Raw genomic sequence first — 16516 nt, 5'->3', positions numbered from 1 at the left:
GTTGGTTTATTTATAACTTGATGTAGAAACGTAATACAGAAATGCGTTTACTTGTATCAGTAAAATATTCCGTGGTTTTGGCAAGCAAGTTGTCTAATTTGCAAAGACGTTTAATGATGGTGATGTTGCTGGTGCTTTTAGTATCCTGTTACGTTTTTAGTGTCTTCTGAGTAGAAACAGTTGTCGGCTGAGTTAGATATTGTGTCTTTGAGTTTTGGCTGTTCTATTTTCATCTTTACAAGGATGTCTTTAGGTTAGTATTCTGTACATAGAGAATTAAAAAAAATACAGACTGTAGCCAGACACCTTCTACAATATCGTTGTCAATTGCTGAGCTTGAGGGAAGTCACTCTTAAGTGGAAGAGTTACTATGTGTTATGCTGTGGTAGTATGTGCATAGCTCGCTACTTCCTGTCTCTGAAAAGCTAATCTTCAAGTAATCATTTTTTTAAATCAGTATGCTTTCAGTAACTTTTTACTACAGAATGGAGATCCCCTCATAGTTTACAGGAGGGCTTACAATGATAGTTAAAAAGGTCAGTTATGGAATTGTAAGGCATTTCCCTCCCTCCCTTAGTGTTTTGGTTTTGTGGTTTGGGGTGTTTTATATATATAAATACTATTTCTAATAAAATTGAGTAGTGGTTTAGTAGTAAATAAAGTCAGCTTATTTTGGATTGTGGGTGTTTCAACTGAAAGTGTCTATAAAGAGCATCTTTGGTGGTGTCCCTCTCCTCATTTCCAGTGGTGGTTCTGCATCATCTTCTCCTTTGCCACCTTCTTTTTTGTTTTCTTTTTAATGTCACCTCATTAGGTGGTGGCTGTGAACCAGGCCCTTGATATGAAGTGAATTTTTCTATCATCATAGACATAGAATGGTTAGGGTTGGAAGGGACCTTAAAGATCATCTAGTTCCAACCCCGCTGCCGTGGGCAGGGACATCTTCCACTAGACCAGGTTGCTCAAAGCCTCGTCCAGCCTGGCCTTGATGACAGCCAGGGATGGAACATCCACAGCTTCTCTGGGCAACCTGTGCCAGTGCCTCACCACCCTCTCCATGAAGAACTTCTTCCTGATATCCACTCTAAACCTCCCCACTTTCAATTTAAACCCATTCCCCCTTGTCCTGTCACTACAGTCCCTTGTAAAAAGTCCCCCCCAGCTTCCTTGTAGCCCCTTCAGGTACTGGCAAGCTGCAATAATGTGTCCCCAGAGCCTTCTCTTCTCCAGGCTGAACAAGCCCAACTCTCACAGCTTTTCATAATAGCAGAGGAGCTCCAGCCTTCTGAGCATCTTCGTGGCCTCCTCTGGACTCCCTCCAACCAGTCTATATCCTTCTTATGTTGACATGACAATAATTTTCCATAAAAAAGTTAGGGGCAAGTCTTTATTTCTTGCATATGTAAGTAGAGTATTAGATTCAAAGAAGTTATTTAGATGCAGGATTGATTCATTAATTTTGGCAGTTCTGTACACTTGAAAGTCAGTTCTTATTTAGTTAGGAAAAAAGGCAGTCACTATTCTGACACAATGCTATATATGGTCAGTCTTACTCAACAATAGCTGCTCTTGCTTGGAACTATTGAACAATGTATAAATACAACTTGAAGTTGCTGTCAGCCTTCTTGCCCTTCTCTAGGTTTTTTGTTCAACTAATTATACAAATATACTCAGATTTTAAACTTTTACTCTGGTTTTACATTGTGACCCTACTACCTGATAATTAATCATTATTCTCTTCTTTTGCAGTTAAAATGAATTCAGATCCTGATCCCGCCTCAAATCCACCTCATCCTCAGCTGCATCTTGGAAGGTCCCAGCTAAATGCTGCTGCTGTGGACTATAGTGAGAACAATCAGAAATCTGGACCATCTGCAGGAGATACTGCAACTTTTTCTTCTTCAGTTCCTGGCTACTCCCATAGCAGGGAGAAAGCTGAAAAAAATGGTAAGTATGAAAGGAATTTTTATGCAAAATTGTCTTATGTATTGGGAGATTATTGTATGTATATGTATTCTAAACTCTGTTTAAAGAGATGCTGTAAAGTAGAAAAACAAATTTTTCTAACTTATTTTTATTTATTGTGGAAGAGACTTTACTTTTGCGGCTTATTTCATGTACAGTTTCAAGTTTTCCTATCAAATTTTTCTTATGTGTACAGAGCAACAGGAAAGAAGTTTGTTTGAAAAATTGGCAGGAAGAATTAAATGTAATTTAGCATAGCATTAAGGTTTCAATTTAACTTCTTTAGTTGGCTAGGTTGCATGCTAACTATAGCTTTAAAATGAATACTAATGTGGATGAATAGATACTACTGTAATGTAGACTGAGGGATTAATAAACTGATACAGGAAACCAGAGCAACAGAAACTAAATTAAGATGAGCAGGCAGATAAGAAGTTGGCTTAAGAATCATGATACATTTTGCAAGGCAGAATGATACTTTTTTTTTTCTCCTGCCTTAGTGTGATTCCACTAGGTTTCAAAAATTGTGAAAATGGATGGGATGAGAAAAAGGTCTTGTGTGAAAGATAGATCCAAAATACCTGACTCCTGTGTTCAGCTCCTGAGTTCCAGTTTTAAATTCAGTTGGTAGTCTAACACTTGTGCAAGAAAGTCTTGTGTTCAAGGTCTAGGAAAATTACTGCTCTTTAACTTTCTTTAAAATTGGACTTTTGATTCTGAAACGCCTTATGTGCATGCCCTTACGTTCATAAATATGTGTCACTACTGAAGGTACTAAGTCTATCCAAGAGTTTAAAATAATTCCATGTCTGAGTATCTACATGGCATGTATCAGATGCAGCTGAGCTCTGCGTGTAGTTCAGGTCAATATTGTGGCTGTGTCAGCACATCTACTGTTCTCATCTAATTCAAAATTGACTGTTGGAACCTTCTGGGTTCTTTGTTACTAAAAGGCACATTCCAGATGGAAGAAGATTTTTTTTTTTTTTGGTATACCTGAATTTCTAACATGACAGTATATCATTACCAACTTTGTCATCTCACCCACCTGTAAAAGAATTTAGAGATGATGGGGAATTGACACTTCTAACATTAATTACATGACTATTAATTTAGGATCAGTGGTAACAGGTATGTTTTCTCTCTCCATTCTCCAGTTTCTTGTATGTTTCATCAGGGAAAGAATAGCAACAATGTTAGGAACACAGTATAGAGTTATCTTGGGCTTTGTTATAATACGATTTGAAAGAAGAAAACACAGGTTTCTGTTGGTGCCCACATTAATGTGTTCTGAAAATGAATGCAAGCTATGAATCTAGTGGTGTTTTACACATATTTTGTCAGGTATTCTTCTCTAGCTAACTTGCAGATTTTGTTGTTCTATGTAAATATTTGACTTCTAAATTTATACTGTTTTGTCTTAGTTCTCTTTACAGGCCTGTGTGTTTACCAATGATCCCTAAGCAGGTTTTTTTATTAATAGGCATTTTTGTTTGGGGCCCTATAAAAGAGGACTTCTGAGCATTGATGTATTTCTCCATATCAGTTGTGACTCATTCCTGATTAAATCTTTTTCCATTAAAATCTGCTCAGTGCTTGTCGCCACTGTCATTTCCCTTTCCATCCCTATCTTAATATACGCAAGTATTTAATGCTGCAGAATGAGCTACTGTTGCTATTGTGTCATGCTCGAGTCTAGCAACCAAAATTTTGGTGGATTTAGATAGCAAATGTGTTCGAAGATAATGTTTCTTCATCCAGTATTTTTTTCTATGATTATTTTAGATTTATGTCATTTGTCATAATACTCACAGTTTCTAGAACTGAAGACTCATTTAAAAAAAAGGAAGCAGAGAATCTTTCTTCCACCCACAGCAATATTGGTCATCAGAACTTAAAAATGGGGATTTTAGTAGGAATTCAGAAAGTACAACTTCAGCCATGTATGTGTATATGGAAACAAATATGATAAGTGATTTCTCAAACAGAAAATAATTGTCACCTCAGCAATTTTCAGAATATTTGAACTGACAGAAGATATTGCTTGGAATCATTAGAGCCTTTACCAATAAATAACATTCAAGTTGCTGATAGGTCTAGGAAGAGTGAAGGATCTGGTCACTTAGCCATGGAGTGTTGTGGTCTGGTTGTATGAAAGGACATAAGCACTAGAACAGATGTTCTGGGAAGGGCTGTTCTGACTTCTTCCTTGGAAGATTAAGAAGTCAGTTACTTTGAATAGTCACTGTGTGTCACTATGGTGATGACTATAACTCTGAATGATGTAAAAGAGGACAGAAAAGACTACCACATTGCTATACAGAAAGCTATTTTGTAAATATTCAGTGTGTAGAACACTGCTCTTTACTCGGGACTTAAATATCTTGCACAAAATTCAACAGACTTACATTTGTAACAGAAATAATTTAATAAATCAACTATGATTTCTGTTGGAGATGGGGAAATACAGAACATCCATCTCAAATACTATCTTGAAAGGCAGTTTTATCTCAAGCCTGTCTACCACATGCCATGTACCCTTGTCGCAAAGTAGGTTAGTGGTACCCTGGGCTGCATTAGTGTTGCCAGCAGGTCAAGGGAGTTGACCCTTCTCCTCTACTCAGCACTGGTGAGGCCACACCTGGAGTGCTGGGTCTGGTTCTGGGCATCCCAGTACAAGGGAGACATGGGCAGACTGGAGAGAGTACAACACAGAGCCATGAAACTGCTGAAGGGACTGGAACATCTCTTCCCTATGAGGAGTGCATGTCACTGCTTCCCAGTGACAGGACCAGAGGCAATGGACACAAACTGAAATATGGGAGGTATTTCAGGAAATACTTTGTCTTTTTTTTTTTTTTTTTCCCCCTCAATACGGTACGGGTGACCTAGCACTGGTGCAAGTTGCCCAGGGAGGTTGTGGAGTCTCCATCCTTGGAGATACTCAAAAGCCACGTGGAGATGGTCCTGGGGCAACTGGCTGTAGCTGACTCTGCTTGAACAAGGGGTTTGGACCAGATGACCTCCAGAGGTCTCTTCCAGCCTCAACCATTTGGTGATTCTTGAAACATTCTTGCTAACATATCTGTATTTCTGATCTGTGCTTTATCTTCCAGTCTCTACTTATATATGCTGTGTTTAAGCATCAGTGTGAACATTAAGTAATTTATTTCCTGGAAACACCCATCTCCTACTCCTGCAGCATTATCCATATCTTGCAGCATAATCCAGCAAATTAATGAATACCCTGGCTCTGAGTCAGTAAAGCACTTAAGCACACACAGCCTCAGCTGCACAGATACTTCATTCGGATCGAACTCCTAGACTATAGGTTTATCTTGGCAATTTTTCAATCTATCTTCTGCTAATGTATCATTAGGTAGTATTTTTGTTACTACTTGTATAATTAATTTTGCAATGGAAGGTAACAGTGCTTTGAGAATTTATTGTGCAAATCAAATCTGGATTTAATGAAAAAAATATCCAATATTCAGTTGTTGAGCTTTAGACAATATTGGGTTTTTTGCTTTAAAAAAAAAAAGGTATTCCTGTTTCTACCCAAAGCTGTTGCTTTCTCTAGAAAACTTCAGCCTATATAAGTTATCTGTTCGTGTATGTGTCAGGAAAATAACAATTGTTACCCTTTCACGGATGTTCCTGGACAGGAAGTTTATTGGTGAGCAAAGCATATACACTACTAATTAAGGGTTCTGAAATTTTAAAACCATTGAGTCATCGGTATTCATGTAAGCAAATTACAGGAGGGTTGCTAGTTGCTTAAACAAAAATGTTCTGCCATTATTTTAGTAGCCTGTGCCAAGAGGAACATGGTGGATAGCAACAAAATCCAGTGGCAGCTTGCTAATAACTCTGAACTTTGAAATGGGTGTAAGACTCAAATCTCCTAAGACGCTTCTGTGCATTTGAGGTGCACAGGCCCCTCAGTTTCTGTCCACCTGCCACATACCGCTTTTTGTCATCTGCATTTCACCCATTCTGTGCTTCCTCCTCCTTTCAGACAGAGTCCTAAAGCAATGTGAAAAGAGTACCTCACATGAGAGCTCTGGAGGTCCTAACACCAGATTCTCCAAATAGGCTTAAAACCATCATTCTTGCTAGTGGAATCATTTTCTCTATGTGCATGCAGAGCAGAGCTAGGGAAAAAAGCACCTTCAACACATTTACTTAACAGAAGTATCCAAATACTCAGATGGTAACTGTTAATGTAATGTTTTTGGAAGAGGTCCATGAATCCACACTCCAGCTAAGTGCCCTGTCTTGCTGAGCTAGAAAGTAGCTTTCTGTGGCCCAGTGGATGTCTCACTTCTGATTCAAATGAAAAGAAAGAGTTGAGACAAACTTTTCACAATACGATAGTGATCAGATACTTTGCTGGGATGTCTGGATTCAAGTAACTGCTCCAAGGCAGCCATAATGGTAATTTGAACCAGACTGACTCTTACCCCAGGTGAGTATTTATTGCAGGGCTGGTTATCTGGAAGTGTTACCATTTCTTGTAATGCTTAACTACTTTCAAGGATGTAAAGTGTCTTTCTTAAAAATTGACTGCAGGTCAGCAGGTAAAAGGGGACATCCTAGGATGATAGAGAAAGCTGGGATGCAGTGTGAAGGTTATTTTTTATATGTGCACGAAACAGATTTTACTTGGTTTTTACGTCATTCGTGTACCTTTTCTAGCCAGTAAGGTTGGAGAGGGGGAATCAGGTAGGAATTCAAACATGAGAGTTTGGGAAGTTTTGAGAGCATTGCAAAGCTAAGTTGCAGTGCTGGAAGAAATGTGTCTTAGGTTAAAGAACTAATTTTTGGTTTGGCCATGTTTTTGCTGTTAAGGAAATACGTGCAAATCTCTTGCTCTAGGACTGAGAACGTTATGGGGAAGGTATTTGTACTGAGACCTTTGCAGACAGAAATCAATTTCACATGTTTTGTTTGTAGGTGCATGGAGTTCAGCTTGTACTTACAAAGTTTATGGGGGTTTTCTGTATCTCTTGCAAGAGAATTATTTTATAAATTGCATGACTTTTAATTTATAAATAGTACAAAAAACTCTTCTAAACAGTTTACAATGCATTGTAACAATGTACAACAGCACGTCTCCAATTTGTTGCTACATGATAGCTAACAAATAGGAAACCTCTCTAATTTACAAATATTTTCCTAGTGTTAGCCTCTTCCACTTAAGGTTACAAAGAACCTTTGCTTCAAAGCTCTATTTTAGCACTTCTGTGTCTTCATTTTCTGGCAGTTTGCTTATACAGACTAACTCTTGAGGCAAGGTGAAATGTTTGTGCAAAGCTTGAAGAAATCTCAGAAAAATCTTTGGTTGTTAGAAGGGGAAGATTATGCCTTGAAGTATTAATTACTTAACAATTTATCTGTCAGTTTATTAATGCCCCTTCAAATTTTATCTGTAAGTACTTGGGCTCCTGGAAAGCTCCTTTGCTAAGCACTGATGTGGGGGAGAAAAGATTATATCCAAACAAAAGTTAATGATTGTATTTGCAGATAAAATTTTGAGATATAGTCATAGTTGGTGCAGAACAATGGGAATTGGCTTTTTCAGGTCTGCTGCTATTGTTGTCAGTAACATGCTGGTGTTTTTACTGCATGTGGGAGTAGGACTGCGTACCCATTTATTTGAGGAAAGATTCTCCATCTTTGCCTCTCTACTATTTGAAATACAAAAAAGTTTACTTTCGCTAATATCAAAGATACTTTTACTGATAACAATTTTTTATTCGCACAATGAGCCAGATTAAGGAAAGTGCTCTAGCTCAGTCTTTCTCCGTTATTTTTCAGGTGGACCAATTTCCTAATCTGTGTTAGTTTATAAAAAAATGCTTGTTCTAGCATAGTCCTAGGGTGTTAGAGGGACAGAATGAGCGGATGAAGAATAGAAGGGGAAGAGCTGCACTCAAATAAGTAAATCATGTAATGAAATATGAGTAGCTCTGTAAATCGTTCCTATTGTACTTATTTTCCCTCTACTCTGCTCTTGTGAGACCCCGCTTGGAGTACTGCGTCCAGCTGTGGAGCCCTCAACATGAGAAGGATATAGACTGGCTGGAATGAGTACAGAGGAGGCCACAAAGATGCTCAGAGGGCTGGAGCACCTCTCCTATGATGAAAGGCTGAGAGAGTTGGGCTTTTTCAGCCTGGAGAAGTTCCTGGTTGGAACTAGATGACCTTTAAGGCCCCTTCCAACCCAGACCATTCTATGATTCTAAGTGTCTTCTTGTAGTGTAACAGAGATCTGTTGCAGTTACATTTGAAGATAACTGTACAGATATTATTATAATTCCATATGTTTTCCTCCAAAACCACTGCAAAATATCTCCACAGATTAGCAGTTCTTGCTGCTGATGAATGCATGTGCAATGTATTACAGAGCTGGTTCAGACAACTGCTAGACTGAATTTTAAAATCACAGAATGGTTTGGGTTGGAAGGGACCTTAAAGACCATCTAGTTCCAACCCCCCTGCCATAGGCAGGGACACCTTGCACTAGACCAGGTTGCTCAAAGCCTCATCCAGCCTGGCCTTGAACACTTCCAGGGATGGGGCATCCACAGCTTCTCTGGGCAACCTCTTCCAGTGCCTCACCACCCTCTCCAGGAAGAACTTCTTCCTGATATCTAATCTAAACCTCCCCACTTTCAATTTAAACCCATTACCCCTTGTCCTGTAAAAAGTCCCCCCAAGCTTCCCTGTGGCCCCTTCAGATACTAGAAAGCTGCAATAAGGTCTCCCTGGAGCCTTCTCTTCTCCAGGCTGAACAAGCCAACTCTCTCAGCCTTTCATCACAGGAGAGGTGCTCCAGCCCTTTGATCACCTTCGATTTAAACTGTTGTGCTATTAGAGCGCCCATTGCAGCAGCAGAAGGCCCACTTCATTGCGAAGATTAGAAGCTGAGACTGGAAACAATAAACTGGGAAATAAAACCAGTCTTTTGCCAAGTCATTTAATTAGTTGAAGTGCTTACTAAGCTAATAAGGCACTGTGGATTTGCAGAACAATTGGGGTGGGCCTTTTTTTTAAGGGTCACTGTATTTTGACGCCAAGCTAATGAACTGCTAGAGCATCTGTGTGTAGAAGAGCCTCCACTGCAGGATTGTTGAAATTCCACTGAGCACTATGCCGGTTGATAACTTGAGGTCTTCATCCACAAAAATATGTGGGCTTGGTGAGGTTTATGATCTCAACTAACTGTCTTGCATTGCTTTTCTGCAGGTTGCGTTTCCCTTTTTTTTTTTTTTTTTTTTTTGGGGAGGAGGGTTAATACTGGTGGTTTTCAACTGCTAAAAGTTGGAGTAACTCTGGAGTTTTGGAACTTGTTAGATTTATCCAAGTTCATCAATAACAGATTTCATCAGAGATGCCTGTGTAGAAAAAGCAGCAGGGCTGTCTCATTAGTTGTGTGTAAAATTATTTTAATGACTTTAAATTATCATTGCACAATAATAGATATGCTAGAAAGAAATAGCTTTAAAGAATAGTTTCCCCTCCACTTTTAAAATTTATAGTCTCCTAATATCATCACTCTTGACGTTCTACCTACATGCTGCTTCTTTTTTTGTTGCTCTCCTGATAATTTGCCTTCATTTTGTGGGGGTGCAGGAGTTGTTCCCTTTTCCATTTAATGCTATTTGATGACTTGCAATTGTGGTGTGACTAAGGCTATTATCATATCTACAAACATATTGCTGCTCCCAGAGAAAGCAGAGCTGAGTCCTAGACTTCCGCACCTCTGTAAACAACTGTTATCCTCCTCTCTCCCATTCCTGTTATCACCCTTAAAAATAGAATTCTCGGCAATCTATGCTAATACAGATATTTTTAATTGCTCTTGGAGAAAATAGGACCATCATAAGATTTTTAGCATGGAAACTGAAAAGCATATAAGAAAAACTTGCAATCTACTCTTAATTGTACCGAGCCCCTACTTTGTGGTTAAAATAAGATCCAGGAGGCTTCTGAATGGATGAAAGGATTCAACACTCATGGATGAGCAAATAAGCATCTAAAGTTAATAAAACTATTTCTCAAAACAGTGATGTTTGTTGTACAAAATATTTCTCCCTTTCCAGTCAGTTACTCTATTTGTGTCATATTCTGTACGTACAAATCATGTTTATGATGTAATGCTTAATGCCTACTTTTAAGTGGAATGTCAGTCTTTCCAGAAACTTTACTCCTACACAGGTACTGCACACAATACCACTGAACTTCTGGAGCTTGTGGAAAGTGAGTGGGAGGATTTCTCTAGAGACTCAGACTGGCTCCACTGCCAGTGACACGTAAAAGCTATTAGAACCTTAATTTTTGTTAAAAAATTTACACATCAACTTTTTTTAAAAGCACATTGACAATAGACAATCTGCCTGTGGATTAACAATTTAAATCTCTTTTTTCCTGAAAGAAATCAGATACCTTTCACTTTGAAGATAGGTTTACATAGCATCTTTTAGCAAATGAAAGGATTTTTTTTTTTTGTCATTAATACGTGTATGCCTTTGCTCCTAAGTGTGTCTGAGAGTCTGGAAAGCTTGTTTCATAGTGAAAACAAAATCTGTATAAAAAGCTGTGGAATGTTCCCTGAAACTGTTGAATTTGTTTAATTTTTATAAACTTAGTATTATCTGCTTACCAAAGGAACTTTTCCTGTTAAAAAAAAAAAAATCCTGTGTAATGCTGTATCAGAATTACCACCATACACTTCCAAAAGGGACTGGACATGACTCCGCAAGAAATGCTTTCTAGGGAGCTTTTGCACCAAATGTGTTCTGCTATCTGTTTTGGTCAATATCCCTGGGCAGGCATGCCCTTAAGCTTTCATTTTCCTACTTGTTTCTTGGCTATTTATTGCTTTATCAAATATGCTTATGTAATTTACTTTGTATGTGCATGCATTCGTGTTGATAGTTTTCTACCTAATGTTATAAAATCTTTAGATTTCAACATTGTAAATTTTTTTGTATACTAGCAAATGGGCTGTTGCTGGGAATCTGCAAGAAAATTATTTTCTACAGCTAGTGTATTTAATCTGTGAACTTCTTAAAGCCAATTCATTCAGTCTTCTAACATAAATTATTTCACATTGGTGACAGCCTGTTGTTTCTGATATTTCAGTCATGCTTTGTCATGCTTTGTTTCTTGTCTTTTCTAGTAGCCCCCAAAAAATAGGTAATTCTAATACAGTCCCATCATCGTTTTGAACTCTATAGCAAGATCTTTCTGACTGTAACTCCAGCAAAGCTCAATATTGGAGAACTAGAGAACAAGCCTGATGAGGGCTCAGGAGTAGGAGACAGAATTCTCTTAGAACAGTGGTTTGAGATTCCTGTTCTGTTGGCCAGAACTGAAAGATGCCAGTGCTTCAAAGCAGTCTGCAAAAACAGCGTTTTTGCAGGTGGGTTGTATTTAGTGGCCAGGTGCTTAGTTCTTAAGAAGCCAAAAAATGCCTTTTTTTTTTTTTTTAGTCAATTTTAGCTTTTTTTTTTTTTCTACAGAAGGCACTGAAATCCAGGGGGCAGAGAACACATTTTGGGGCCCGTAAATGCAAACAGAGGATGAAAAATTAGTATGAAAAATGACTGGCTTCTAGCAAGCTGATTTTCTCTGTGGATGGTTGTGGTAGTAATTAAGGTGATACGCATCCTTTCTTTGTACCACTGTAACTTCCTTTGGGACAGGATTTGTAGCACGTTTCTGAAGTGTACCAGCTGCTTCTTTTTCAAGCTAATCCAGTGCTCAGTTAGATAGCTACAGTTTAATATAAACTCTAGTTTCCCTGATGACCCTTGTGGCACAGAGTGCATTTATAACTCAATGACAGCAGAACAGTTTGACTCTTATCTGCCAGTGCTACTTAGGCCCTATTATTATCTTAACATTAGGTATGGCATAAGGTTTATATGTTGCACTTCAGAGGAATGTTTTTGTAGAAATATCTAGACATAAATGATAAAATCCAGCTTCAAGTTCATCATAATGGAAGTCATGGAAGAGGCTCTTTCGGTTACAATAACTAGTCCTGTATCTGTCTTCTGTGTATAATGTCTGTCTCCACCTACACATTTATTATTAACTGACAAATTACTCTTGTTAGTTAATGACATGGAGCTGAGGGAAACTGACCTCCTGTGACTTTTTAGAGGAACAAAACCCCCTTTACACGAAGTAGAGAGCTCTCTGGATAAAGCAAATGAAAATACAAAGTGCAGTTTTTCATCCTCTGGATGCCATTCAGTTTTTTCTTCTCTCCTACCTTACCTAACACTGGAGTTAGTTTGTGAACTGTGAAGGATAAGAGAAGTTGCTGTCGCTGCTCAGTATTAGTATTGGAGAACATGAATTGTGACCAACTTGTTCAAGATTCTTGTTATGTCTTTCATTGCAATTCTTTACACTGTTGTTCACAGCATGCCAGTTAGAGCCAGGGAGCTTTTTCTAAATGCAGTGGTAATGCTGTCCTTACTTGACAGCAGTTTCACGTGCTTTCAGTTTGTGGGGGTTTTTTGGTTTGGGTTGGTGTGTTTTTTTTTTTTCTTCTACCCTTGATTTGTCGAGGTGCTTTTTAAACTCTTATAAATATTTGGCATTGGCCAAATACTTTTAACCTGTTGATGCCCTTTAGTTTTTGGATTTGGTGAGTTACTGAATAGTCTGTTAACCTTTTCTATTTTGCAAATTCTTCATGTGTTTAGTATCATTCTCCCCAGTTTCTTCCCCAGGTTAAAAAGCCCTGGAAATAGTGTCTTACTAGCACTGAGCTACTGCCTTCTGGGTTTTTTTCATCCTATAAAAGTGTGTGGTGCAATTCCAACTGGTTCAGAGCTCGACACTGTGTGTGCAATAAGGTGTTGTCTTGGCTTGCATTTACTGCGTTTCATCTGGCCATTTATCACCTACTCAGTCATGAAATGCTTTTGCAGGTTGTTTTGGGGGGTTTTTTTGTTGTTTTGTTTTGTGTTTGTTTGTTTTTTTTTGTAATCTCTTCTGAGGTGGTGTTTTGAGACCTGAATAACACAGAATCATCATCAGACTGTCATCTCTGTGTTAGCCCCCTTTTTTTTTTTTTGTTCATGCATAAATGCATTGAATAATATAGCCCTTACTGTATATCCCTGTGGGTCTAAACTGATTCCCCTGGGAGAATGAAAGTTGTATATTTCTATTCTTTGGGGTTTTTTATTTCTTAATCTCTTACTTATCCATGTAACAGCCTACATTCTAATTTGTTTAGAGGGCTTCTGTGAGGACTCACTACCTTTGGAAATAGAAATATGATCTGCTAGTCCTCCAACCTTTTGACTCCTTAAGTTTTGGTTTATAGGTTTTTTTCCTTTTACATATTTACCTTGCATGGATATCAGATTTAATGGTCTCTGTTATCACAGATCTCTCTCTCTGCTTTCCATTTCTTAAAGTGAGAGGCTACATGCTGCTGTATATAGTTCAATAGAGCACTTGAATAAACACCTAAGAGAAACTACAATTTTAAACAACAGTTAAAAGAAACCATTGCTGCCTTGTTTAAGTGTGGGACTCCAGCACAGGAGCTTCTCAATGCTATTCCCTGTCAGGGAAGAAAAACACAATCAAACATCTTTTGGTAGATCTTTTACTGCAGCTTTCTCTCTTTCAAATATTCAATTGCCCCTGAATTGTCCATAGGCCCTACAGTCTACCTGCGAAGCTTGCTGCTCCTTATGTGCTTGAAAAAGGCATGAAGAAGTAGAAACAGATTCTGCATTGAGTCATTCTCCAGACGAGACCTTTTTCTCTATCACGGCACATGCTTTAAATTTTTTTCTTTTTCTCTCTCTCTCTTTTTTTTTTTTTTTTTTTTTGTTTTGTTTTGTCATGGCTTCAGTTTTACAATAATGCATTCTTATTTCTAAGAACTTCTTTTCTTTTTTTTCAATCTGTCATTGCTTTTAAACATGACTCTAGCAGAATTTTTGCTTCTGACCCTCCTGTCTGGGTACTAAGTATAACAAGGGTGGCTCACTAACCTCTTAAACTAGGTTCTGTGTGTTGCTCAGTTAGAAATAAAAGTTGGTTGCTGGCTTTTGGTTTCTTTCAATGATTACCTCATGAAGTTATTTATTAAGTGTATCTAAAATCTTATATCATGCTTGAATGTGATACTTTCTGGGAGGTAGTTGAGGTCATTATTGCTGTTTTCTGGCCTTTTTTCTGCTCTGCTTTTTCTGAGTGTCTTAGCTGTGTTTATTCAAACAAAACACCAAGGAAACTGCCTTTAAAATCCGGTATTTAAACTCTAGAATTTGCAAGTTCATTTGGGAGATCAATTATTTATCATTGATCAGTGTGCTTTGCTGGGCCACCTTGATAGTGGTTTTCATCTGCATCAACTGGCAAACCTTTAGGTGAAATGGTAAAAATGTGTATGTACTTTTCTCCGTGCATTCAGTGAGCTTGGAAGTGTGTTGCCACTGGCTAGGACTGAATGTAGCAGATGTATTGTGCATATGCTTACCTCTTCCTGACTTTATCAGTCACTTCAGGAACACTTGCCGTGCTAACAAAATGGGAAGGCCAATCCAGAAATCTTACTTCATATCTTGTCATTTCAGATCCTTCATTCTGCCCAGCACATGGGCTTTTTCCTCCTCCTGCACGTCCCTATCACTCTTTATTGAGCCCAAATGAGCGCTTGTAGTCATGATCATATAAAGTGTGTATGCCATACAGGTTTCTTTCATACAGTTAGTGTGGGTGTTGCTTAATGCATTAATCTTTTCTTCAGCAGTTTCCATGCAGCTTTAATATTCATTTGTAAACCCTGTAATTTCTTTTAAACACATATATTTCAAATGAATATTTTGTCTTCATTACTGCTTCCTGTATGAGAAACTGCTTTCAGTGTTCCCTTATCCCATTCTTACTAGGTTTCCACTGTTCAAAGCACTTGGGAGTGCCTGGCTTACATCTGTGTAAAAATTGTACATGATAACCCAATGTCTTGTGGCTCGCCCCCAAAAACTGTGTGAAAAAGTAAGTTCTTAAGCTCAAAGGCATCAGAGATTGTGATACTTTGAAATGCCAAGTTTTGCCTTTGGTATCCCTTGTTCGTGATCTTTCTCCTCTTGTTTTATCTGGAGAATTCAGGTGCTGTAGCTGTGACCTAAGAAGAAAGAGCTGTGTGCACCTGGCCAGCTGGTGGTGATAGGGGAGGTGCTGAAACTCCCTTGTCCTGGCTAAATCCTCTCTGCTGAGAGCTTTAGTATGTTTGTGTTGATAGGAAAGTAAATCAATAAACATTTTTATTATTTAGTATACACTCTATTGCTGTTTCTGCATGAAATAACCTTAATGGATTCTGTTTTTTTAAGGAAGGTGGTGAGTCTTAGCAGTTAGAAGAGCACTTAAAAATTGAGGTTGCTTTATGTCATGGTTGGGTGTGTATGATCCAGTCTGTATGTATACATATAACTAAAAATCTTTCCTTATTATTATTTATGTGCCTTTCAATACTTTAGCATTCATGAATGGAAGTCACACAGTGTTTTGGGTTGGTTTTTTTTTTAACAATGTTTGCCTAAAGTGTGTGCAAAACATTTTGCTAAATATGTCATCAGACACCTTGTGACCAGTCAACCTAACTATACTGACACACACATGATGTCTTTTAGTTGTATATGTGAAGATATTAAGAAGATTGGAAATCTATTGCATCTATTATGGATATGTGCTAGAATACTGGGAAGGAAATTTTACAACCACCCTGGTGTAATTTTGTTGTCTATAAAATCTTTTGCATTGAAAATATTTCTTCTCTGGATTGTATAAGACCATTCTTCAAACCTTGTATGAATGTTTAAGAGTTCGTTGGGTTTTAATACTTGATGTAGTCCAAAGTCAAGGCTTATATTAGTTAATCAGCGATGGCATCTTCCCTTTTGTGACTTAACAATATTAAGCACTGATGTCTTGCAATCTCACTTGGACTAAACCCTACTATGGGTTAACTTTCATTTTGTCAATTTAGTTGCTGAATTTCAGAGGCAGGGGACAACAATCACATCCTAACCTAGTATTGCACAGTATTCTTTTATGATCTGAAATGTTTCCATTTGCAATACTTCCCATTTCTGGCCAAAACCTAACAGAAATGGTAAAAATTCCTGCCTATGGTGAAATGAATGCTAAACTTCCACTTAAGCCTGTAGCAGCAAAACTGGACTGAAAACTGGAATCTTACTTTATATAGTCAATGTGCAAAGTAGTAAGTTTCAGAAAGGAAATAATAGTCTTTAGGTTTTATCTGCCATTCTACAACCTCCCTATATAAACAGCTGTGTTCAGACTTCTATATTTGAGTATTTTTCTGGAGTTGTAAAACATTCTTCTTACTAGTAAAAAATAGAAATTACTCTAGTAATGTTTTGATAGCATCTTTGAAGTCTATCAGCTAATAATACACAGTTTATCTTGCTGTTGTAAATGCTATATATGACTGAACTGCATACAAGCCTTTATCAATTTCATCGTATTGAATGTT

General features: G+C 37.9%; 1 protein-coding gene across 1 annotated transcript in view; it reads left to right on the top strand.

The window, feature by feature from the left end:
- Positions 1–1754: 1754 nt before the first annotated feature.
- WFS1 (Wolfram syndrome 1 (wolframin)) overlaps positions 1755–16516 on the top strand; it is a 32213-nt gene continuing 17451 nt past the window's right edge. Inside the window, 1 exon segment of the mRNA XM_010157270.1 lies at positions 1755–1947. Within this exon segment, the coding sequence (XP_010155572.1) occupies positions 1755–1947 (193 nt within the window).

This window comes from Eurypyga helias, unplaced genomic scaffold (assembly GCF_000690775.1).
Source record: "Eurypyga helias isolate BGI_N326 unplaced genomic scaffold, ASM69077v1 scaffold12400, whole genome shotgun sequence".
Lineage (NCBI taxonomy): Eukaryota > Metazoa > Chordata > Aves > Eurypygiformes > Eurypygidae > Eurypyga > Eurypyga helias.
This window is presented reverse-complemented; position numbering and strand designations above follow the sequence as displayed.